We start from the raw sequence: 26850 nt of genomic DNA on the forward strand, positions 1-26850 counted from the left end.
CGTAGCCTCCTCGTTGTCCTAGTGAGACCACTCCGACAGGTCTTCAAATGCCTTCTCGGTCTCCTCAGGTGTGCTGGCGAGCCTCTACCACCCGCGTTTGAAGGTTGGCCGCCTCCTCCGTGAGAGCGGTCAGCTCAGGCCACCATCTACTGGGCAGCGGCAAGCTGCACCTCTACTTCCCCATGTAGTCATGCCTCCTTGATGAGGCAGTCCCTAGGCCTCCTTCTATTGGCACAGGAACAAGGACTTCTCCTAGCTACGAGCTACAAGGGACTGTAGAAAAACACTAATCAAGACATAGGCAAAAAATAAAGGAGCAAAATGGGGAGGAACATAACCGAGCAATACTTTGCGGATGGAATGATGACGTCACGTAGCACACCCATCGCAGTTGTTAATGGCCTCAAGCGCGGACCCAACCCCTATGTCAAGGCTCTCCTGCTCCTGGCTCTCTGTGGCATCATCAAGGATGAAGAGCAGAGGCTCACCCCACGACGGTGAGTCACCTGCCCACCGAGGTTAGGGCCAAGGATGCTTCTCCGCCGATCGTAGGCGCCGCTGGTCCCTCTCGCTACCACGCCTCCATGGCGGCCCTCCCGACGACAGGGAGAGGCTAGTGGCATAGACACGATCCTCTCCTCCATCATCACAACTTCTGTGGACACCACGGCCGCGTCCTCCTCCATTCAGCCCACGTCAGGCGCCGACGTCGCCTGTGCTATCAATGACACAGGCTACGCCGACACCTCCTGCAACGTCGTGGTTGTGCTCGGCTGCGACCCACCCATCACAGGCACCGCTGTCTCCACCTGCATTGGCGAGGTCATGATTGACTACGTCCCCTCGTCATTGCCAGTATCATGAATGTCGTCGGCAGCTTGGTCCATCCCATCGTCGCCAACAGGATCATAGCCGTAACCGGCTGCACCACGCCCGCCATGGGCGCTCCTTGCAAGCCTCCTCCTGCCTATCCCACCGAGGGAACCGACAACACCACGGGTGGCACTTGGATAGCCATCGAGATAGCCAACCCAGCACCGCTCACTGCCTAGTCCGGGCGCAACACCAGCCAATGACTGCCGCCCCGCCTCGAGGGTGATTGCTCTTCTTCTGCACCAGCAATAGGGGAGTCCGATGCTAGCCGGCTGCTGCAAGGAGGCAAAGGGCATGAGACGCGATAAAAATCTGTTTGAGACAAAAATAGGGGAATTAGCAAACTCACCTTGGCGCCACTGGGAGGTAGACACGCTCGGAGGATGAACACCCCCAAACCTTGCTCCGCCTCATCGGAACGAGGCCTCTTTGAGCCCACCCTCTGCTCCTAGGCAGAGAGGCTCACTCCTGAGGGCTCTTAGGGCGCGATGATAGAGCCGCCCGCCTCCACCAGCTCTTGGGACGTAACGACAGAGCCGCCCGCCCCTGTTGGCTCCTAGGGCATGACAGCAGAACCGCCCGCCCCTACTGGCCACTAGGGGGCATCGTCGGAACAGCCCGCTTTCATGAGAATGATAAGCCACTATCCAAGATTCATTGGTTGCATTATAATCATGGACGTAAGAGTGACGTCCATCTAGATCATAAGAACCTAAAGGACACATTCACAAAGTTAGTTTTGAGCTTGTGGCATCATCATTGGATAAGAATTGATCAGAGAAGAGTGAAGACTTGCAGATCAACTTTATCTTTCTCACAGGTCTCTCCGAATCTCAGGACGAGATTCCTATTAAGTGAGGTAGTTTGTCACACCCCAAAATTTTTAATTTTGGGTTGTGCATAGAAAACACTCAATAAAATGAAAGGCTTAATATTTGGATAAAATTTACCAAGTTTAGTTTGAACTAGCGAAAATTTAGTTATAGAAAAATATGAATTTTCAAAGTTTTCTAATTTTGATGGACATTTGGATGATATGATGTTTGCTTGTTGCTTGACTTGATGTTATGAGTGAGTAGAACTTTTCAAATGCGATTAGGAAGTCATTTATCTTTCTCCGGCTTGTCTCTGTCCTTTTCTATAATTAAATCCATGCTTTCTCGATCTTTATCTTTTCATATGGAGTACCCCCAAGATCCTCTTCTTTTTCTCTAAATCATTTATTTGAGTTCATAATCCATCGGCCTATCTCTTAAAACTTTCTGGGAATTTTTCTAGCTTTTTCTGTAACCTTTCCTAATTTTTAAGTGAGCATAATCTAATTTTTAGATGCTCCAAAATATCTTTTTATGAGCTCTAAATATTAGATTTGGGTTCCTCATGTTCCAAAATGTCTCTAAGAATTTTCCCTGAATTTTTAGAGCTATCGAAGTATTTTTCGTGGCATAAAAATCAATTATGGACTTTTCTAGAATTATTTTATTCACGACATTAATTAAATCCGAAAATAATAAAATATCTCATTTTTTCACCGACCTCAAACCCTAGACATATATATATCGGTGATCTCCTCGACGTGCTAATTCCAAAAGTACAAACCTTTTCTGTAGTCGCTGCTCCTATCTCCGTACATCTAAAGCCGAAGTTCTCCACAGCTAGGTTTCTAGCAAACTCTTCGGCGAGCTTTTCTGGCCAAACCATCGCGTTCCAGCATCAACCACCACCACCAAGAGGTATCCCTCGTCGTTCTCTTCGCTGTGGTATACTTGTTTTCGCGAATCTGTGTCCGTTTGATCGTTTCCCCTAACATTTCTCTCTCTTTTCGGTGAGGAGCACCATGCTAGCCTTGTTCTTCATCTTCTCCAGACAACACGTCGCCCTGCGCCTCTCCTACGGGCACGTCCTGCATCGGGCCACTCAGCCCCGCGTCTCACCGTGCCTTCACATGCGCGCCTGCTCGCGCAAGCAGGATGGCCGCCGACGGCCTTCAGGACCGTGCAGGAGCTCCTGCCGCCGCCATCTTGGTGCAACCGAGCGGGCTCCTCGCCCTGACCCCACGCTCCTACAGGCCAAGCGTGCGCCGCAGCCTCTATCGGCTGGCTGGTCGGCCGAGGACCCTCCCTTCCCTGTGCACAGCAGCAGCAGTGGCCATGGAGGCCACGATCCAGAGGATGGAGATGAGGCAAGGTAGAAGATGAGATATTTACGTTTCTACCATTGATCGTATAATCCCCATCGTTGGATCGTTTAGCCTCCGATTCGAGTAGTTCTTGTTGCTGTTAGTTTTGTAACGACGTGCTCTATGCAGTAGTGGTAAAGTTCATCATATCACTTAATTATGAATTTATTAATCTAAATATAATTTGATTAGTATTTATTTAATAGCCTTTTGATTAAAAGCCATCTAGGGTCATAACTCCGTTCTTGTTGTTTTGCCATCATGTCGATGTAACTATGTGTTAGCACCAAGCCAATGATCTTTACTATGCCAGGTGTTTATGAATTAAATCATAATAATATGATTAATGTTTATTCAATGCTCTTTTAAATTAAAAGCAACATAGGTTTTATATGGTATTTTATATACAAATACTAATATGATTATTCACTAGCAGAAACATGTTTCTAAATTATAAATTGCTTAGCTCAAACCTCCTGTTGCATAGGATAAACTTGTTTAGGTGCTCTCACATGTACTCTTCTTTTGCAAGGTTAAAGGTTAATTTGATTAAATAATATATAATATATACGAGACATGTTCATAAATAAAATTTAAACAAGTTCGTCTAACTCGATTTTGAATTAAAATATGATGTGACTAATCTAAGTTTATGTTATTCATTTGGTTTTTATCAATTAAAATAAAACAAGTACATAGACTTCTCTTTTCTTTTTATAACATATATAAAACTTCTGGTAGTTGTTTTTTTCAACCTAGCTCCGTTTCCAGCATCTCTTGCGTTCTACTGACCATAGCGATTGGTTCTCTTTTAGTACGTTGTTTTCTCTTGTGTAGTGTACTTTTCTTAGTTGCTTCTATTTGTTGTTTGTATGTTTGTTGATGTGCTTGGCTGCTACGATCTGCGAGTAGTAGAAGAGTTGTCCATAAGCACCGGAGGCCAGAAGCTACAGAAAAGGAGATTGAAGAATTTGTATGAGCAGTTGTCTTGAGTGGAAAGCAACTATAAAAGGTAAGTATAGCATGGGATCATCCTTGACACCTATTCACTTTTAATCATTTACTTCATATTGCATGTGTCTACCCTGATTACCACTATAAGAATTTTCTAGCTTTGTACTCATACCTTGACACCTATGGGATTATTGCATTGGGTAGTGATGCTAGTGCTCAATTAAAAACTGTGATCTTGTAACATGACTAATGGTATATGTAATAAACACTAAAAGGTGCTTTTTAGCAAAAGGAACAAGGGGGCTAGAGCATAGTTTTTGTGATGCTCTAGATTCCTCTCCTTAAGGACTTATCTGTAAGCGATCATCTAGGACTTACAGTACAACCATGAGTGTTATATGGCTCTAGCTTTAGTCAAGCATGAGGACCTTTTCTAGCTTGTTAGTGGTTACCTTTATAGCGCAAAAGGGGCTTGTCACGTTGGGTATAGGACAGCCTATGTTCTTATGTGTATAGCCGTGAAGGAATTGTGCCATTCGAAAGGGGGGTTCCTACATCTGCCTGCCGAGGAATCCTAGCAGCCCTAACTTGTTAGACAAACCTTTGAAAGACTTCATAGTAAACCTTGCTGACCTTCCTTGGTAGTGGGTCAAGAGGCTGATCACCTCGGGTGAAAGGGTAAATCACGGCTCATGGTAAAAGTGTACAACCTCTGCAGAGTGTAAAACTGGCTATATCAGTCATGCTCACAGTCACAAGTGGCCTTAGACCTTATGGAATAGATGATCATTAATGATAATTATGTTGATGATATTCATTATTCATGTTTATGTGATCATGTGTTTATATGGGCTTATGATAAACTTGTTGCTACTCAATTGCTTAAAATTATGACTCATTAAAAGCTAATCGCAGTAAACCAGCGTCATCCTTTTGAGCCACATGAACCCCATGTTATATTTGCTGAGTACAACATGTGCTCACATTTGCTATTTCTCCCACACACCCAGTCTCTAATAGAAGCTGGTCAAAAGATATAAGAAGACATGGAGGAGTTCTAGAAGATTAACAAAAGTGCTAGGCATATGTTACCCCCAGTCAGCCATCCCAATGAAGATGGAGTTTGAAGATTAGTACCATTCCACGATACTCTGATGTAAGTGTTAATTATAAGTATGATTTGCTATATAACATTCTTTCAGATATCATCTATTCTATTGTTGTTAAAACATATGTGGACTTCCTAGGCACACATATGACAAATCTGGTTTTGTTGTTAAAATCGGGTGTTACAGCTAGGGAGCACCTCCTCGGTGAGCATCGTCCCCTCGAACGATGTGTCGGGTGCCATCGCATATAGTGGCAGCACCAGCCTCATCAGCGGCGCCACCCTCCTCGCATGGTAGGCCCCAATGATGCCTGGCCCCTTCAGGTCATGCTCCTTCAGGATCTAGATGGCGGCGATGTGGGCCTAGATCTTCTTCTTGTCCTTATTTGAGACACCCCACTTCCTCCATGGCTCCAGGACCTCCTCGATCAGGCGCCCGATGAACTCCAGCAGGGGGCGGTGGCGTTGTTCTTGAGGTAGAACCATTGAGAGTGCCACCCCTTGTTGGACATCAAGAGCCACATGGACGAATACACGGCAGCCTGGTGGCTCTGAAGCTAGGTGCTGGCACACCCCATTGGCACGTGCAGCTCCGATCAGCCCCTATCCCTCCTCTTTTGGAGGTTGATGGCGAAGAAGTACCTTCATAGGTCGAAGTGAGTGCCAATCACCACAAACCCTTCACAAAGCGCGATGAACACCACCATGTGCTGGATCTTGTTGGGATTAAGATGTTGCAGCTCGACCATGTAGAAGTGTAGCAGCCCCTGGAGGAATTTGTGGGCGAGGGTCGCAAACCTGCGCTTGTGGAAGTGCATGAACGAAACCATATAGCCATCGAGTGGCTCGGCGCCTCCTCATCGCCGGGCAGCAGCCACTCCACGGCCGCGGTCTATGCGCAAAGAAGACCGCGATGGACCAGGCCCTCATGCTCTGAGGGGTGATGTTAGAGCGGCACCACGGATCCATTGAAGGCAGCGGATGGGCGAACATGAGCTCGATGGTGGAGGCAAGGATACGTAGGTAGGGAACCCTAGCATCAGCGGCGACGCTGTGGCTATAGAGGTAAGGATGTAGGGAGGGGTGCAGAACGAGGAGGGCTAACCCCTTGGTTTTATAGGGGCGATGGATGTAAGGAAACCAACCGTCCACCTAGATTCCCATACCTACCATGTCCTATCACCATGCCTCTTCGACAGAGCCTACGCACGCGAACTCTATCCGCTTCCTTAAAAGGTGTGCCGGATATCTCACCTTCCTTAACAGACATGATTCGTAAAAAGGTAAGAAAGGGATACTGGGCAATAAACGCCCCTATGGCCCACCATGGCCCACGAGTTCGAAGGTTGCCTAGCGACGGGTTCAACAACCGCTCAGGGCACCAATAGAGTAAGGGGTGGAAAAGGATGGGCCCACAAGCGGCCAGCACCCGGGAGCATGAGCACCAAGGGCATCCTAGCCCATGTTCGAGTCTTGGCTGTGCAAGACCCATGGTTTCTCCTCAAAGAGGAGCAGCGAGCCCCCGGGACCGGTCGAACGGCCCCAGGAACTATATGGGTTGGCCACCAAGAATCAGGAGTCGGTCGCCAGCCGACCCCCGCTGGATCCCCATGAACGGGAACCAGGGCTCCACTCGAACTGACCCGCCAGTAGCTCATCCGAGCACCATGGTTCACCCAGCGAGGGAAACCTGGCATGACTCAACCCCTCTGTTTTCCCGAGAAAATGCACGAGGGAAGAGGAACGCAAGACAAGCCGACCCCTCGACTAGACCCCCACTACGCGTGGGGGCTTGGGGGCTTAGCCTCACAAAGAGAGCCACGCGCGGTCGCACACAAACCATAAGACGAACCTCATAACCCAGCAAGGTGAGCCACGCCAGCCACAGCAGATGATAAGCCTTGAAGGAGCTACCAAACTCCTCCGCAGGCTCAGGAGCTACACCCACTGGGTGCGCTCATGTGCACCCGCTAGCAAAGCGAAAGAACCCTCGGACGATTCCGCTTGAACCGCCTAGGGGCTCGGGGGCTACTATCAGGTACCGAGGTCACGTACCCGATGAAAAGGGGTTAATGGTCATCAAACGCTAACCTGCCCAAGCGGTTAAATATGTGGATATGGCTTCGTCTGACCCCCTAGGACATAGGCCCATCCACGGTACAGGACACCGCCTCACCCAACCCTTGGGACGCGGGCTCCATCTCGCCTGAGGGCTAAGGTACGAGCTTCGCCTCGCCCGATCCCTAGGGCACGGGCTCTACCTCACCCGATCCCTAGGGCATGGGCTCTGCCTCACCCGAGGGCTTGAGGTACGAGCTCCGCCTCGCTCGACCCTAGGGCGCGGGCTCCACCTCGCTCGAGAGCTAAGGTACGGGCTCTGCCTCGCCCGATGCCTGGGACACATCGGAAGGCAGCACGCATCCCCATAGGGGCCCACACTACCTCCGGCTGCTATGGGTGTGGGGAGCAGACCCACAACCATGCTTGTGACACTAGGAAGGGGACGGGCACATCTCGACGTGACCGGTGGCCACGAAGGGCCACGACTGGCCCTGCATGTAGCTAATAGTGTCCGACGGACCGACACTATGCTACCAAATCCCCATATGGCCTCAGTTAAAGAAGGTCGCGGGCCATACCGCATGACCACAAGAAGAATGGTGGAATGACTTGATGATGTCGTATGCGTGTACCCAAAGACAAGAGGAGTCGCAATAGGGCCGGTGGGACCCGCGCGCAGGAGGAGAAGAGTGACACAATCCTAGGCTCCCTTCTCCTCTTTTTTTCTCTTTCTTCTTTTCTCTCTCTCTCTCTCTCGTGTAACCCAGCCTTTTCCCTTAGCCTATAAAAGGAAAAGCTAGGCTCCCTAGAAACGGATGACTTCACACACTCACACACATACTTTCTCGTTCTCTCCACTAGAGACTTGGGACCAGCTCCCTCTCTCGCCCGTTTGTAACCCCTACTACAAACATGTCGTGCCAGTAACACGAGCGGCAGTAGTAAACTTAGACGTAGAGACATTCTGCCCGAACCAGTATAAACCTCATGTCCTCTGAGCAAATCATCCGAACCAAACATGCAATTTAGAAATTCACCAGTCGGCGATCCAAAACACTGACAGAAGTAAAGCTCAAGATGTATGGGCTCCTTACCATCTTCTCTCCTAAATGACCTTATGTTGTGATAGATCATGCCATGTGCATGAAAGGTATATATGCCATTGTTTCTGATGTTAGCAGTAGCACTTGTCAAGGCTACAGTAGAGGGAAGTGAAAGAGAAGTGGCCATTGAAAAATATGATATTGTTACGCAAGTGTCTAGCATCCATGTAGGAGCTTGTCCAAAGCCTCATGAGCTAGTCTGGTATGACTAGGTGCATTCAGTTCGACCTTTCCGCTACGGCAACAGAACCTAGGAGGTTCTTTTGGAAACCTCTTTGCACCACAATGATGGCAATCCGGGATAGGTTTTAGCTTGTGTGTCTCCCTAGGCATGTTACTATACACCTTTTCATATAGGTCAGGTACTTTAGGGTTAGAAGCCATGTCTTCATCAGGAGTATCGATTTGGACATCATCATCTAATTCCTCTATTGAAATGACATTTGAGCATAAAAATAAAGGTTAGATAAAGGAGTGGATGTTTAGAAAGGTATTCTATATTTGGTACAAATACCTTTGAAAGGTTCCTAGTTTGGTTTTGGTAATTGAGTGACAACCTAGGTGAACTAATTATGTTTGATGTGAGATACACATGAAATTACTCTATAGGTACATGTGTGTAAGCAGCATATGCCATGGTGGTGAAAATGGCTCAGAGATGTTGCAAAGCTCATACATGTGATGAAGGAGCTCATTGCATATGAGACATGACATGGAATCATGTGATCAAGGTGGAGAAGATCAAGACAAGACTTGGCTCGATGGACCGGTTGCTAGTGTGAAGGGCAAGTGAAGTCAAGATCGATGAACCAATATGGTCATGTGATGATATAAAGTGGATCATATCATTTGGTGATTGGTTGGTGCATGTGTTGCATCAACAATGGAGGAGATGGAATGAAATACGCAAGGCAAAGGTATATTTGTAGGGCATTTCATTTCACCGGTCATAGGTGTGTAGAGAAGTTTATGATCGGGTTTAGGATAGATGGCCGTACTATCAAGAGGCGCAAACTTGTTTGCTTAATCAGTCATCTAGTGCCACTCGAGTGATCTAACTTTGCATCGTTGCTAGGATCGAGTGGCGTGGCAAGTTGAGTGGCTAATCCTTTGAAAATGACTGTGAAAATGCTAATACACATGCACATGGTGGTGTACACTCGATGGTGTTGGCACATTTGCTAAGGAGAAGAAGTTTGAGTTGTTGTGGATCAACTTAGAGAAGAGAAAAAAGTTTTTTGATGTACTCCAAACTATAGGATGGTCCTTGGATTGAAATACTGCTTTGATCCATTATGATTTAGATCAAGTTTGCATGTGGGATGTGTAGCCCTCTGAGTAAGCTTTCCAAAATGTCCAAGATCTTCAAAATCGGAGTTCGGAGCTAAGAGTTATAGCCGTTTTAGCGCAGAAAGGTCTATGACCGGACTCTACGACCTACGCATCCGGTCAGCACCTGCGAGTCCGGTCACAGCATCTGGTCAGTGTTTTTAGCGTGTCCAGAAGCGATCGGACGCACGGTGAGTCCGGTCAGTGATGACTGGATGCATCCGATCGCTGAAAAACATCTCTAGAACCTCTCTGGAAGTGACCGAACGCTGGGAGAGTCAAGTCTGGTCATAAGGGAAAGTAGAGTCTGATCATTTGTGCAGAAATGTGTTGGTAACCAGACTCAGCCTTGGTGCGTCCGATCGTTGGACCAAGGGGCGTCCGGTCAGGAGTATGCGTGCGCGGGAGCTAGCCGTTGGAGCCCAATGGTCGGCTTCGAAAGGAGGGGATGCATGGCATCATCCAAGCGACCTGACGTAGGGACCTGCACGTCCAGTCGTTATAACCTGCACGTCCGGTCAGTGCGTGTTTTGCCTAGTGAAGGGGTAACGACTATTTTAGCACTTGGGGCTATAAAAGGAGTGTGTGGCCGACCTTGGGCTAGGTGGCTGAGCGCCCTCACGCCTATGTGGCTTGTGTAGGAGTGCTTGGATGCCCTCTAACTCACTTGTGCTTGCAAGAGTGTGAATTGATTGTGAGTGAGTGTGATTCTAGTGCGTTGCATTGTGAGATTGCATCGAGTGGCACTAGGTGTTCGAGTTGCAAGCCGGTAGTGCTTGTTACTCTTGGAGGTTACCACCTCCTAGATGGTTTGGTGGCTTGTGACTCCGTTGAAGCACGCAAGAAGATTGTGCAGTGCTCCGAAGGAGGATTTGTGAGGGAGATTGTGCTCACCCTACGAGGATCGCGAAGAGCAACTCTAGTTGAGCGTATCATTGAGCTACCCTCACTTTTGGGGTAGGTTCTTGCGGTGCCCGACGTGCAGGGCTTGGGGGTGATGCCAATTAACCGCCAAACCACCAAGTGAGCGGTCGACACAACGGGGAACGTAGCTTGGTGCCAAACAAGTGAACCTCGGGAGAAAATCACCATGTTAACATTGTCTTCATCATCTTCTCGGTGGTTTGCATTCCGCGAAACACAAGCTTGTATTTACATTTCATATATTGTGCTTGTGTAGTTGCTCTTGTAATTAGTTTGCTTGTGTAGCTTGCTAATTACCTTCTTGCTTGTGTAGCATAGAAGTAGCTTCCTTGCGTGGCTAATTTAATTTTAGTAACCTTGTTAGTCATATTACTTAGTTTGTGTAGCTAAGTAATTTAAGATCTCTAATTTGGCTTGTGTAGCCTTGTTATTAAGCATTGCTAGTGAGCTTAGGTGGTTTTGTGCTTTTGCATCACTAGTTAAGTAGGAGCTCATCCGGTTGTGTAAAATACTAGTGCATAGGTTTGTATGACTTTGCTGTAGAATTGATTAGGTGAGCTCTAACTAGACCGGCACCTTAGTTACTTGATTAGGATCTTTTTAAGGTGTTTGTGAACTTAGATAGAGGGGTGTAGTATTGGACTAGCCTGATTTTTTTAATTCCGCGTTTGTTTCGGTTAGCCGGCGCAATTAAATTTAGAAATAACTATTCACTCTACCTCTAGTCCGCCATCTCGACCCCTACAACCTTGCCCAGCAAATAGGTATCCCTCATCCTCTTCCTTATCATCTTCAAATATATCGTCCTCATCGTCGTCTGTGGTCGTCAGAGTGCCATGAGATATTACAACTTGGATAACAATAAAGGAAAGCAAATACTGTAAAGAATGTTAAAAGTAGTGCAAATTACATGTGTCATCAAATAATGGTTGTGCAGGTGTAGCTGATGCATTTTGATTTCTTGGTCCAGCATTTTGTGTCAATCACATAATGGCATGGTTGAGATAGAAATAAAGTTATTTCATGTAAGGAACGGAGATAGTGAGGCCTCATTATTTATCGTTGTTGGTCACGGTTGACTGAGGTAAGGGCGTATTTTCATCCGCGTGGTCTTCACCATTTGTGTAGAATAGGATATCGTTCAACAATAAATACATGATACAATATGTTAGTTTAATAATTCATTCACCAATATAATGTTTGAACTATATTTGAATATGAATTCTGACAAACTTCCTTTGCTAAAGGTGTAAACCTCGTTTTCTTTATGTTGTTCATTCTGTCATAAAAGCATACTCTCCATTTACACCTCGTTTCATTCTGTCATAAAAGCATACTCTCCATTAGTAGCGCAAGAATGAGTCAAGTCCAACAGTTTTAGGCGAATCCGTTGAAAAACAAACTCTTGGAGAATCTTGAACCCTTTGCTGATCATCGTCTCCCTTTAATGAACCACTTAGATCAAATTTGGCAGTTTGGAAGGGAGCATACCAGTGAAATGCTCATAATTATTTGCAATTGAGCAGGGGCCTTTTAGTAGCATACCCTCTCGTGCTGGGCAGACCTGACAAAAATTGAGGGAGGAAACACATCAACAAACACGAGAAACTAACATATGTTTCTTTACTCAGCAGGGGCCTTGTGAATTATTTGTACAGGGGCACATGGTAGAAAATTGCAAATCAGCTATCCAAAATTGAGTAAACCTAGGTCCATCCCTGCTCTCTTGGTTGGACGTAGTCCTTGGGGCACTCTAGTCTCCCTCCCTACCATCTTTGTTGCAACCTGTTCGGCTGATCGTTTTTGCGGCTGATAAGTCGGCTGATGCTGATTTGTTGTGAGAAAAACACTGTACCATGGCTGATAAGCCGGGCTGATAAGTTCAAGCGAACAGGTTGAGATTGCTAGCTTTTGACACATGCATCTCACAGATAAAATGACCCAAAGCATTTACGATGCATAAAAGATGTCCATAAGAAATATGCAGGGAGTAATTTCTGGGAGCAATTAGAAAATTCAGGATAGCAAATAAGTACACTTTTTTTTGTTATGAATCTGCTCCTCCATGTCATTGTTCCTCCATGTTAACAGCTCCATGTACCTGCACAACAATCACCAGTCTCAACTCCAAATACAAAATGTGATTTGGAAATGGAAAGCAAAAGATCATTCACACATAAAAAAAGAGACACAAGGATCTCTCCAAATTAGACCCAACATGGCTGACACTATATTCAAGTAAGCTCACACATTCCCTCACCAATCCCCTAAATTTCAGTGCTAAATATGATGGAAAAAAATGTCGCACTTTGCTATAGTGTCTGATATGTGGAACTGAAAGAAGCTTATTTGTATGCAAAAGAATCTCTACAGCAAACTGAAATAAATCAATATATCACTGCAGTTACGATGTGATTTCTAACCAAGCATAAACCTCAATTATTTTGACAGCTCTGAATTATAACTACAATCAGAATTTATATGAACAAAATGGAAACTTGAAGATACCGCCCTAACTTGAAATGAATATGCTTGATGAAGTGGCGCAAATAAGTAATCTGAAGCAAGACTGGCTAGGAAAGTCAAGGTCAGCAAAGACTCCAAACATGCCCTGTATCACTAACCATGTAAACACGTCAACCCCTCCTTTCTTCTGTCCTCACCATTTGAAAAATTATGCACCTCATGTGAGTTAAGAATTTCCTACTGTTTACAACAGTGTGCAGGGGAAAGGATATTTATGCTAGTGTCTTGTATATGGTGGAAAATTCTCAAACAACAAACTGCATCCTGATAAAAAATAGAACAAAAGTACAGAACACTTTCTAATATGTCATTTGTAGACCAATCTTTAATTAGAAAACAGTACTCAAGTTTGTACTAAAGAGGTACTTTGCAAATTTGTGAATAATAACTAAGGTATTGATGCACGGGCTCTGGAGCTTTGGTCTTGAGCAATAACCACTTTTGAGAGTGCTCCAATGCAAGCTTCTGAGACTTCTCTTCCTTGAGCAATCTGTTTCCAATCTTGAAAGGGGAACCAACTTTGTAGACCCAAATAGCTAATCCTAGACTCCTAGTCAAACAAAGAAGCCAGCAACTACCCTAGTCCGGGGAGCATGCATCATCCGCATCTGATTCACAGACTGACTCAAAATTTGCAAGCAATTTTATTTATTGAATTAAAGAGCTACTTTGCTAGCTGTCTGGGCTACTGATTGATAATTCATTGTTGGTATATCACAACACGGATATCCACATACTCATCGATCATCTCAGCCTCCCCATTGCCCTGTTATCTGAAATGTCAGTCTCCTGAAATAGGCAACAAAAATAGGATCAATATTAGACACATTCCAAACATCAGCTTGCCGCGGCACACGTGCCACCCGTCCGGTCACTGCAAAGATGCAGGTCAGCTTATAGTTGTTATAAACCCTAGACATTAAGATTTGCACACAACAGATTTATCCATGTTGAGCTTGATTGCAACATAATCTCGTGGGAACGACCAGGTTAGCCAATCTATGCTAACAATATTGCATCCCAGGTAGAAAAAATCAGAGAATCAGAGAGAAAAAAATAGCTAGTAGAAAATAGCAGATCCGACCAGTTCTAATCAGGCAACCTCAAGATCGCCTTTGGAATCCCCGTTGTCAATTCCAATCCGGCGAGACCTAGATTCAAAACTGGTATGGTGGCTGGGGATACAGATACTTCGCTGTCAACAAAGATTATATTGGTGTTTTGACAAGAAGAAGAATCCTGGGCTACAATATATAAGAGGGAAAAGGGGGGGAAAAGATAGAAACCTGAATTTGAACAGATCATGGACATCCCTGACCCAAGTCGATTCCGTTCTGCGTTCAGTTCAATTTTCCTCACCAACACAGAGCAACAGGAGCATAGGAGCTGAAGTCTTGATTCGACTCCAATTCCAATCCAATTCCGATCCGAATCCGACTTGCTTGGCCAAAATTGTGCCTTGTGCCGAACGCGGCGAGCTGGGCGGGCATCGGCGCAAGAGCCGCCTGTGCATCGGCATCGATGCCGGAGTCGGACGCGGCGACGCGGCGCGCTGCAAGGAGCGCTGCGACAGCGGAGGAGGGCGCTCAGCGAGCATCCGCGCTCTGCGGCCGGCACCCGCGACGACGGCCGAGATGCAGTGGCTGTGCAGCTTCCCAACACGGAAGAGGCCGGAGATCGAACACGCCGGATGGAGATGGCCAGCTGGGCGAGGAGGATGTGGTGGCGCTCTCGGTTTGGGCGGCAAAGGTGGCAGGGCGGTAGAACGCGGCGACGGCAGAGCTTCTGCTCGGCCATCCATGGCGGCGGCGGATGCTCGGCCACCCATGGCAGCGGCGTGCGCGACGGCAGCAAGCGGCGGCGGCTTTTTCTTTTCCTTTTTTTGTAGAGGGGGACGGGACGGGATCACGGGGAGCGGGCGAGGATGGAAGCCAGGGGAGCAGGCCGGCAGCCAAGGAATGTAGCGGGAGCGAGTGGGCCGACAATTAGGCCTAGACTGAATGGGCGGGACGAAAAAAATGCCAGACATTTTATCTTTTTATTGTTAGGGAGATAGATAGATTAAGGCCCTATTTGGTTCAAAGCTCCTAAAGTTTAGTCACTTCCTATTTGATTTGGTAGACTAAAAGATACATTTTAGTCCCTTTTAGTTAGGATATTTGGCTCTAAACTAACTAAAAGGTGAGGCGGCCTGACTAAAGATGAGCTTTAGTTTCATTTAGCAAGGATGACTAGTTGGCTAATAAACTTTTTAGTCATAGTGTTTGGATAAAAATGTAAAGGTGATTTAGTCCCTGTGGACACATGCATAGAGTATTAAAAGCAGACTAATTACAAAACTAATTACACAGATTAAAATTAATTTACCAGACGAATCTATCAAGCCTAATTAGACTCGTATTTAATCTTTCTAATTAGTACCTAATTACCTAATGTGACATCTACTCAACTTTAGCATCCGGTGGATTCTCGGTGAGAATCATACCGTTTAGTGAAGTAGCCCACATACGGAATAGTACTAGGATGGCTCTTTAAGAACCTTCCAGACCTTTCCTTTAGAGTTTACAACAGTTCGCTGATCGAGTTGACCCCCGGCCGCGGTGTCCGGCGGCGCACATCAACACAAACTGCCCGCGTGAAAATGTGACTCAAGATTCAAGAAACATGGAGTATAGTAGTGAGAAAATACTAAAAATGAAACGATGAAAACACCACAGCTATCATAGACAGAATAGTTCTGCCCCCAATGGCAAGGAACCAAACAGGTTGCTTTCAATCTCTTTCAAAGAATCCTGAAGTCCGAACATGCCCAAATGCATAATACTGTCTTATGGCCCAAAACAGTAATGGAAACTAATTAGTCGGTTAACGAGTACGACAATGCATGCTATTACACGACATAGCACAAGATAATTCTAAGAAACAGAAGCAGCACGTAGACTTTGGCAACAAAAGGACCATAACAAGTGGCACAGGTGCAACGATATGGAGAGAAGAATCAAGGGCGTGAGTGCATCTATAAGAGCCTGAATTTCACTCCCTTCACGTAGCAGTACTCGCGATCATCAGGATCAAATTTATCCTCATCCACATAATCAGGACGCCGCCAGCATGGCATGGGCACAGGCCACCTGTAGTTATGAATGTTAAATCATAATTGTTGACAGTCATTCTATATGATGAAATGCCCCAAGCATATAGCAACATGCATCAGGATACCCACCTGTTAAACCTATCCCTGCAATCCCTGTCCATTTTCCACAAAGGCACACCAGAGGTATCATTGCAAATTTCTCCCGTCTTACTGTTAAGCATACCATTAAATAGATTATGCAGCAAACTTCTTAAAATGCTCAGAAAAATAACATATGTGATATGCATTTGAATACCTTCTTTCCTCAAACGATGCTAAAATTTTAGCAATGTTTGACCATGACAGGAAAGGGGTTCCTATCTTCTTATCATAGAAGTTCATGCCAAGAACATCCCCATCCAGAGTAACAAGAGGGCCTCCAATCCCAAGCTAGCAAAGTGACATGGACAAGTTGTGATTTCTATTCCAAATAGGTATTGCTAACCAACTCACTCTGATGCGACTATATATTTACGAGCAAATTCCCTATTTGCCATTGAAAAAAGATATGTAACCAACAACCTAGTAGAGAGCTTCAATAATTGGCCCAAACAATACAAGTCCATGAAACGGTTGTTTACATGGCTTTACATTAATTCCTTGGTGCAATGACCCTGTTTTTACATTATTTCCTTTGATCTTATGCAGAGGACCACCAAAAAAGAAGAGCAGAACCACCAGCCACGGAGTCAAGCATTGTTGCTTTTGATGATGATGCACCGGCCACTTGTATGAGTTTTCCACCAAGGTTTGCACTCAATTTTACTGTCTTATGTTTCCATTAAAATTTGCAGTGTTTTCTAAGTGACTTCCTTATGTAGTCAAAGCTCTGAGGCTTCAACTGAAAAGAGAGAGAGAGATAAAGGCGACACATCATGTTCTGGGAAATCGATCAGGTAAGATATCAAATTAGATTCTTTACATGACCTTGTGACTATTTGTGGGGGCTGAAATGAGTTTATGCATACATGTTTAGGTGTAGGTCTGCGAGTGGCAGCCAGAGGCCCTTTCCATTGAGTATCTTATGGCTGCGTCGATGTCCATTTCAGATGGGCAAGCTGTAGGTCCTGCTGCTGTGCCAGCCAAGAAAAGAAAGAAAATTGCTGCGACAACCAGGAAAGAGAAGGATGGGGCGAAGGAGAAGCCTAAAGGGAAAAGAAAGAAGGCAAAGATATTGCAGCCACTTGATAGCCCAGCAATGGCTACCAGAAGCAAGAAGCTGCTGTTTACTAGTCCTTCGAAGTCTACCAGAAGCATTCGAAGGCTTAGTCTGTGATGTGAAAGTGTGCTGTGAGCTGTGAGCATGTCATCCTTTTGCTTGGCTTGGTTTCTATGAACCAATGTATGTTAAACCATTACTGTGGAGCTTCTGTCCCTTAGGAACTGCATGCCAGACTTGGTGTATTTGGGTCATCTCTATGCACTATGTGTTCAGACTCACTTTTTTCTTTTGATAATGTGCTCAGACCAGTTTTTGTGTCATGTTTTGGATAACATTTTATTACCATTTGAACTAATATTATGTGTGCTTGAAACTGAACATAGAGGTCTTTGCACCTTAATGGCATGAAAGGAAACAAAGATCTCCACTCCATAATGGCAGGAAAGGAAACATGGAAACATTTGCTGTGTCCTATCCTAGGGGCATATTTGCCTTTTCATATACCAAATAGCACCGTTAGTAGGTTCTGTACACTATAGTGGCACGAAAGGAACCGAAGATAAACTTGATGGCAGATAAGGAACTGCAAAATTTTCAATGGCAGATAAGGAAGCACATCTTTTTCCAATGGCAAATAGGGAATTGACTCTATATTTACTCACCATAAAAAAGTAGGCATACAAAAACATATAATTACCTTAGTAATCTTGCACGAGGAATGTACAAGTAAGTAACAATCAAGTGCACTTGAAGAGGAAATCAGCTTCCCACTCGTAGCCATTAATGCACATGATTCGAAACAACGCCCTATAGCTACTACATCAGAACACATAAGCCAAGAAGGCAGAGTATTTGCTGGACGAAGATCATAGCGATTCTTGAAACTGACTAGAGCAACATTGTAATGTAGATCATAATGCTCTAATGTCCCATTTATGCTTTCGGTGCTGCTTGGAAGCAACACTTCAATCTGAAAATGATACAAATTATGAGACTTAAGCAGCACCTTAAAAGAACAAGCAATCGCAGAATAATGAGCACTAACCCTCAAGTTTTCAACAATGTTGTTCTCGTCACCAGAATTTCTAATCAAGCTTGCCGATGTCAAAATCTTTGTAGATCCATTCCATCCAATAAAAAAACCCGTGCAGGCAAAAATTCTTTTTTCTCCTGCACCACATTTTGGATATCAGGTAGTCTGGTTATCAGCTAGTTGTGATCAAAACAGACATTAAACAGTAAATGGCACATCGCTATAAAGTCACCATTGAATGAAGCCAGTGCGACAACACTGCGATTTATTCTAGAAGAAGCTTTTTCACCAAGTTTTGTCCAGACACCTTTATCACGTTTATCGCCACCACGTATATCGCCAAAAGGCTCTTCAAAAGTATTGACCAAAATCATGCCAGCTGAGAAATATAGATTTTGGAATAGTTATTAGTAGTACAGGAGAGCTACAAAAGGTCAGCAAATATAGAAACGCTGACTCACCATCTAACATGGTTGATGGTAACTTAGGGTAACCCGAGTCGTCTATATCTAAGTGTTCCTGGCTGAGACAATCCCTGCGTCCTGGTGCAACAAGGTCAAGTGATCAGCACTGATATATCATAACAAGGTCAAGTGATCACAACTAGCTGATACTCCCTCCGTCCAGAAATGATAGGCGTATTTTATATATAGGAAGCCTTTTTCCTACTCCCAGGAGTAACTACTCCCACATGTGTATCTCACAATCTAGAGAGTATCTGACCATACTTGGGGTGTCTAAATAAAGTATGTGCATATACATGATTATTCAAAGTGGTATGCAAGACAAAGATGTGGGGATTCATTCAGTGTATGGACATACTCCTTTTTACTATGCAGTAAATGCGATATATGACCATATGCAAAAAAAAAATATGAATTCCACTTAAATTTTTTCATGGTTATATCTTAGATTGGGTATGTAGATACACCCAAAGGTATTTGCACATACCGTGGGGTATGTACACATACCCAAAGTGTTTTTTTCAATGTGTGAGTAACTACAATTCACATAAATTCTGTGTGTGCATAATGATCAGCATGTAATGTTTGTTATATTACGATAACAACCTGATCAGCAATCCACATTAGAAGTTGGTGGTGTGCATGAACATACTCAAGCAATATAAGCGTACAAGTAAAAGAGTAAAACTAGTTGATATAAAAATGTAAAAAGCTAAACTTGCACAGCTTCTAAATAGATATCATTACAAAGCCGCAACAATTTGCACGATACCACAATGTTAAGAAGTCTCAAGGAGTGGCTGTAGGCTCACCTTCTGGGTGGCTGTTAGATTTACCACCTACAGGTGCTCCAAACCTGCAGAAGAAAATAATAGTTAACACTAACCCAAAAATAAAATGGATCAAGCCAGTGTGTTAATACACAAAATGGTGCCAAAACCTAAGTAGAATCATAGGCCAAAAATAAGATAGAGAAAATATGACCTGAAATTGTATGGATATAATAAATGTTTGATGAAAAACATGATGATAATGCCTTCTAGTGTGCACATTTCAATAAGACAAACATACAGCTGCAACAATGGCATAAGAAATACGGAAAATCTAATACAAGGAAACTGTGATACATGCCTAAGAACAACAAATATTTTGGTTGAGGTGTCAAAGAAACAAGTTAATATTTGAAGTAAACATTGAGAAACTGAAAAGCGCAGATGCCAAACAAGATAAGGAAGAGCAGTGAATGAGCCAGATTATCACATACATATGCTGTCTGGAACACAAAAGGCTGACCTTCTAAGCTCATGCAAGAGAAGAGGAAGTGAGGTAGAATGGAGTAGGTCAACTAATGAAGGGCATACATCACTTAGACATACCCGTAAACCAAACTTGTTGGCCGTGCACGACCTGTCACCTTTTCCAGGTATGTCCAGTAACGCTCCAGACACTTCAAAATTGTGCCCCATGGTAGGAAAACTGCTCTTTCCGTAACAAAAAAAAGGTTCATGCCAACAACTTCCCCATCAAAAGAAAAAATGGTTGCACCTTCCCAAGCCTAATAGTACAATAAAGGTGACAGGCAACGAGGGTTACATTTGAACAAAACATAAATGGTATGGAACAAGATTTAAATATAAAACAAAATTCATTTTTATTGCCTACATGCATAAAATAAATTAAACAGAATAAAATGGCTTTATTGTCATGCGAGTGTACCTTTGAGGTTTTACTGTCAAGATCTTTATCATCCTTATGTACCCTTAAATCACCACCCAATTCCACACTCTTGGCCGTTAGGTCACCAGAGACATCACGTCCAACTGCACATGCCTCACCATGGGGCACAGATTTCAGCTCACGATGGAAAATTCCAACATTAACATCACGGAAGCCACAGACTTCGACTACAGCAAAGTTGTGAACTAAATCATATTCAGCCAAAAAACCCCTATATACTTCCTTGCCTTCACGGCGCACTTCAATCTACAAAACAATGATAAGGCAAGAAATGATTACATAATGATCAGAAGCAAACAAAATAGTAATAAGCAGTGAATGTCGGAGCCAACCTTTAAGTCAAAATAGTGCTCGTTTGTTTTACCATGGAAAGCTCTAACCAAACTTGCAGAAGTTAGAAACCTTGAACGGCGGTACCCATCGTGTCCTATAGCCATGCCCGAGCATGAAAATAAGGTTATGTCTCCTACAGAAGATTGCAACTCGCTCGGATCATTTAACTGGTAGTGTTTCAATATATATTTGCTGGAAAACTAAGAAGACTGTAGCAGTATATATAATTACCATTGCATAAAGAAATTGAGACGACACTTTTACCCCAATCAGATAGCTTAGTGCAAACATCTTGACTAGAGTCCCCATCATGCAAGCGACCTAGTTGAAGAAAAGAAAACATTAAGGCAACTGTGAATGCTCCAATAAAATTGTGAAAATGCGTGTGCGTGCGTGCGTGCGTGTGTGTGTGTGTGTGTGGGGGGGGGGGGGGGGGGGGGGGGGGGGGGGGTGAGGAGGGGAAATAGCAGAAAAGAAGAACTAGCAGACCTGAGATCCACTCAGCATTGCAAGATTTTCTGTTCTTACAAAAGTTTATAGTGAGATCTCCGCCGCCCCTCTTAGCTTTCCGCATCTTTCTCAAGGCTGAAGCAGAATTGTTTTAGAAATATAACAAAGGGGCAAAATATGGGGGGCCATAAGCAGTAATAAAAAAACAATGTAAAACTATAACCGTCTAACCAATCAACGGAATGCTAATAAAAGCCATTATGTCAGGACTGAAAGACCAACGTTGACAATTTTGGCATCTGTTTGTTTCTTCCTAGATCATATAATCTAGCTTATGGTCCAATGGTAGTATAATAAAAGATCAGACAAGATGCCGAAATAATCTGAAATAATCATCTCCTGGGCAGCTTATTTCAGATTATTTTGGCATCTAGGGTGGTCTTTTACTATGTTACGCTTGACTCATAAGCTAGATTATATAATCTAGGAGGGAAACAAACAAGTCCTAAGCTCAACCATCAACTATAGCATGGAGTGCTAACATGAAAATGCCTGCACACTCTACTCTATTACACCTGATGTATCGAAAGTATCTACCAGGTAGCCTATTCCTTGGGTTTTATCCAACTGTATTTAAAGTATCGATTTGCTCCCTGAAAACATACATCAGTGGTATCTTGGAGCAAAGGGCATTACCGCAGACACCTGAAAGGCTGAAAGAAAAGAGCTCACTGAAGCCCATATTTGTTGGTGCAGGTTGTAGTATACCGGTGTTAAGGTAGTCAAGACTAGGCTTTACCTTCCGTTGGACTATATGTAATATATGTTCTCTACTACTACTTAGTCTAGACCGAACATACAGAAGTACCATAGAAGCAGTCAGGCAGCCGCACAATTGAACCAACAACTTTCTCACTTTTAAGATTTCTCTTATCTGCCTAGAAAGAGGCCATACAAACATGGACCATGGAGCTATTAAGAAAAAAAGGCCATACCTCTTATTATGCTGCACTGAAATAAACTCCCAAAGGAATACTATCGAACTAATCTGAAACTGTATATCGATTCTTTGATCGGATTTCTAAACAAAGGGCTGTATACTTGAACACCAATATTGTACCACCCAATCAAGCGGATCTTGTTGAAAGAAGTCGGTCCGTTAAAGCCCAAAGTTCCAATCAGATGGACACATGTAATCGGCTGGATGCGACTCGAACAAACACCGCTACACCCCGGTAGACACAAAACGTGGGGAAGAGGGGTGGGATTTCGGCGTGCCCCTCTGCCGCCGCAAAATTTTTAGGGTCCGAACTAGGGTTTAGGTGCATGAAGTCACACACGGATGCGGGGAAAGGGACGAGGAGGGTCATGCGTACCTTAGAAGGCGCGGGGCAGCGCGGCACCCCTAGCACGATCGCCCGGTCCGTCGCTCGCCGGCAGGGTGGGGACTGGAGAGAGAGACTGAGAGCGAGCGAGCGAGCGAGAGCGGCGGGGGTCTCGGCGCGGATTCTCTAAATCGGGGACAGGTGCGCTTTTTTCATCCTCCAGCAGTTTCCAATACTCTTTTTTTTTTTATGGCCACTAATATTTCAGCAGTTTCCAATACTCTTTTTTTTTTATGGCCACTAATATTTTTCTGATCTCTCCCTTAAAATATTTTAACGAAGATACAACTCTTCCGATAACATAGGACCATCCCAACTATCACTTTTCAGCCATATTTTTTCTTATATTTCAGCAGGACCCACATTTTATATGGGTATTAGAGGAGATATATTAGGGTACTGTTGCAGCAACTTTCCTAATAAATTAAAAAGTAATTTTAGGCTACTCTAATACCATATTATTGGGGGATCGCTGAAGATGCTCTAACGTTGCTAAGTAAAGTCACCTGTGCCTTGCCCCTGTCCGATGCCATCCATTAGCTATCTCAATGCTAACCAAATCAGCCCAACTCCAGTTCACAGCCCAAATAAGGCCCAGCCTTTTGTCCTGGGAATGGTACGGCACATATTGATAATGTACTTTTTTTATCCTTTGTTTCTTGCAATGCCATGAATAGTACGGCACAGCCTTTTGTCCTGGGAGCAAACCGTTTAACCTTAAATAGTAAAATTGGTACCAGTCCAATGATAGCAGTATCTCTTCGTTGATCATCATTACTATGTTTTTCACCGTAACGAAGTTTATGCGGAACATCTCTTTCTTTGTCCTATGCAGTACTAGCAAATATGCTCGTACGTTGCAACAGAAGAAAAAAATATTAAATATTCATGCAAAACGATAACTTGAATGGTACGTATCTTATGTTTTATGCTTTTATAATTTATTTTATGATGACCGTCACATCCATAATATAAAAGTTAATGCTGGCAATAAATAACAAGGTCCTATTAGACATGTATCGAATTAAAATACACCTTGGCATATTTTTTTCCTTTCGTTTCAAAGTTCATAATTATTTAGATATAAATATATCATAAATTTTATTTTTCATACTACTCATGTGTTTCTCTGACTCAATATCGACCTTTGTAGCTTTTTTAACGCATCATATCAATCTCCGTAACTTTTTTTGTCAATGTGTCAAGGATTGGTCTGTCCACCAATGATTATGACAGGAGACCTCTCTTGATTTTTCACACGACAGTCCTCGTCAAGAATTACATAAATACATTTGTTTAGATTTCATTAGACAATAATCTGCCCAAGGTTTCAGTTGATGGAATAACTAGTTGTACCATTAACTAATCCATATTTTAATAAAAAAAATTTTGGGAATTAATAAAAAAAGCACAATCTAATAATATTTATAACATCTATGGATAGATCACATTTTTATGAAGCTAACAAAACTGGTTTGACATTTTTCTGATTTTTTTATGATTTTTTGCGAATTTTGCAAGATCTCTGTTTTTATAGAAAACCAGAAAAACGAAAGAAAATGAAAAAGGTTTGTTTGGGCTTGGTCCAGTCAAAAAAGCCGACCCAACATGAAGGATTCAGTCCAGGTCGAAAAAGAAGCCCACCAGGAGACGCCCACTTGGTTTTGAACATTTTGCATCAGGAATCCTGATATATTGTTTAAACTATTAATGCCCTTCCACCTTTTTCTCTCTGGCATCTTTACATCTAGAACCCCGTATTTCTTTCTGTTCTCTTTCCTACTCTAATCTCCATTCGGTTAACGCAAATAGAAAAGAAATTGGCATAATGGAGAGAACACGGGTGAGAGTGAGACCGAGCCGGATTTGGACAGGCCGGCAGAAAAAAAACGCAGCAGAAATTTTACCTTTTTAGTATTAGGTATAGATACAGTCTATGTACTGAGAAAGAAGTTATGTTCTCTGTAGCAAGCTGTCTCCTGGCACAAGCTAATCCTTTGTTCTTTAGGGTGCCCGTGTCAAACACTCATAATAAGGGCCTGTTTGGACAGCTCCACTAGTCAAAAAATGAATCTGGATCTGAGATTCACCGTGGAGCAGCTCCACTAGTGGATCTGAGATCCACCATGAATCTACCAGGGAACCGTTTGACTATACTGTAGATTCAGATCCACTCAAGGACATTTTAATTGGAATTGCCAGATTTGCCCGTCTCCAAAAAGCTTGTTGCCTGTCTTCTTCCTCCTCCAGCCGGAAGCCCGGTCTTCTTCTCGTTTCCCTGTTTTCTCTAGGCTAGGAGTGCACTCCGCACGGCACGGCCACCTGTAGGCTTCGGCTGCTGTGTTGCATCTGCTATTCTACTACTGTAGGGCGCGGCCACGGCGAGCGGAGATCCGACGACCGGGCGTGGCCCCCGGCGGGCGCGGCCATGACGCGGCACCGTCTGGTGGAGCTCACGGGCGTGGGTGCATGGGAGGAGGTAGAACTTGGTGAGCTCAGGCTTCTAGGTGGGTGGGGATGGGATCTGCTCCGTCGCCGACATGGGGGATTTGCTTCTCCGACGGCGCGAGGCGCGGACCGCGGCGGCCGGTTGGAGCTCCTGTGGCCGGCCATGGCGGCCTCTCTGGGCGCGGTTGAGGCGGGTGGGCGGAGACTCGCCGGAGCTCGCGGAAGGGGCTGTAGTGGCCCTGCCGAGCAGGCGCGGGAGACGGAGCTTGGCGTCTCATGCGGTGAATAACGAACGGCGCAGGTCGGGGTCGCGTGCGGGGAGGAAATAAAAAAAAATAGAACGAACTGGTAAGTTATGTAACCAGTGGCAGTGGTGGATAATTTTTCCAACTCCACCAATTCTAGTTTGGTGGAGCACCCCTTGAGGAGATCCACCAAATTAGTGAATATGGCCCTTGGATCTATCTTTTTGGTGAATCCGGATTTGGTGGAGCCAGTGTGTTTGGGTAACTTTTCGTGGATTAGTGGATCTAGAGCCGGTAGAGTTGTCCCAAACAGGCCCTAATTAAGCATTGTTGTTAACTTCCCCTTTACAAAAATTTTCCAGTTAGCATATTCAAAAAGTCAATACTATTGCATATGCTTTCCTTCTTGGCTTTGTTTACCTTTGATACACGGTAATGAGAAAGTGGGCCTTATTTGATGTCGGTGTTTTTTACCGGTAGATATTTGGTTCTTAGGGAACCCCGCTTGGTGCAAAGATCAATCACAAGGAAGACGAGATTTATACTAGTTCCAGCCCTCGTGGTCGAGTAATATGTCCAGTGTGGTGTTCTTGTATTCTGTATTCGGCGAGTTGAAGATTACAATGTAGCTATTACAATAGAGGGATCGCTAGCTATTTATATCCGGGATCAACTTGCCCTACAAGCTAAGAAGTCGTATCCCAGTCGGAGTCTTACGTAATCCTAAAATATCCTTCCTTGAATAGGCTTGTCGTTCCTAGTCATATCTCTTCTGATCTAGAGTTGGCTTTCAGCGAATCCTTTAGTCAGGATACCGGGGTATGGCATCGACATTAGCCCCCGAGCTTGTCTGCCATAAGGGCTTGTGTGTTCAGTCATCGGTCCTTTTACACTTCCTTGCAATTTTAGAATTCAGAGAATTCTTTAATGCTTGTAGAAGTCGAGAAGGTGTGACTCAGTGTGGGGCACATGTATTTACAAGTGGAACAGTCAAAACATTCAAGTTTCTAATACTATACTAGGTGAGTGTCCGTGCATTGCAACGGGAGCGCAACATTAAACCAAGACAATACAACTATTTCGTTGTTGGCAGAATTTGACATAGTTGATTGCAATAAAGATGATGTAAAACGGTTGTTTTCACACCTAAACACAAATGAAAGCAGAAGTAACAATACAACACACTGGGATAATTGGAGGCAACCCGTCTACGACTTACAGCTCATGAGAAGTGGAGTTACATGAGAGATTATTTACAAAGAGATAATTGAGGTAGCAGATTGATTAAATTGCATAGCATATGGTTAATGACCTCGAAGGCATCATCATGCTGACCCTTGTCAATTATGGTAGGACACCCAAAGAAAACTCGCATCTTGTTGCATTGATCTCTCAAATTAGCG

General features: G+C 44.2%; 1 protein-coding gene and 1 pseudogene across 4 annotated transcripts; both read right to left on the reverse strand.

Moving 5' to 3' along the window:
• Positions 1-26850, reverse strand: part of LOC136511587 (uncharacterized) — a 240639-nt pseudogene that overhangs the window by 202537 nt on the left and 11252 nt on the right.
• On the reverse strand, positions 15756-22900 carry LOC136514029 (uncharacterized). Of its 4 annotated transcripts, none has more exons than XM_066508011.1 (14): positions 22746-22900; positions 21409-21504; positions 21184-21240; positions 20919-21052; positions 20566-20832; positions 20226-20404; positions 19662-19705; positions 18847-18927; positions 18618-18764; positions 18398-18522; positions 18050-18322; positions 16447-16580; positions 16281-16361; positions 15756-16188 (listed from the first exon to the last, which is right to left on the reverse strand). In XM_066508011.1, exons 2-14 carry the CDS (start codon positions 21491-21493, stop codon positions 16074-16076), a joined length of 1722 nt encoding a protein of 573 aa, XP_066364108.1. In that variant the 5' UTR covers positions 21494-21504; positions 22746-22900; the 3' UTR covers positions 15756-16073. The 4 variants fall into 4 exon arrangements, with proteins under 4 accessions (XP_066364108.1, XP_066364109.1, XP_066364106.1 ...); XM_066508012.1 differs by having other exon boundaries at positions 20919-21013; positions 21151-21240; XM_066508009.1 differs by having other exon boundaries at positions 21151-21240.

Source organism: Miscanthus floridulus, chromosome 16, assembly GCF_019320115.1.
Source record: "Miscanthus floridulus cultivar M001 chromosome 16, ASM1932011v1, whole genome shotgun sequence".
Lineage (NCBI taxonomy): Eukaryota > Viridiplantae > Streptophyta > Magnoliopsida > Poales > Poaceae > Miscanthus > Miscanthus floridulus.

What these genes read in the sequence shown, in the direction of transcription:
- LOC136514029 (XM_066508009.1), bottom strand. Translation starts at nt 21,493, where the DNA reads ATGCGGAAAGCTAAGAGGGGCGGCGGAGATCTCACTATAAACTTTTGT. An exon ending in CCAACAAGTTTGGTTTACGG is followed by an intron (nt 19,706 to 20,225) that starts GTATGTCTAAGT and finishes TTTCTTCTGCAG; the next exon opens with GTTTGGAGCACCTGTAGGTG. An exon ending in ACATTGTTGAAAACTTGAGG is followed by an intron (nt 18,323 to 18,397) that starts GTTAGTGCTCAT and finishes TATCATTTTCAG; the next exon opens with ATTGAAGTGTTGCTTCCAAG.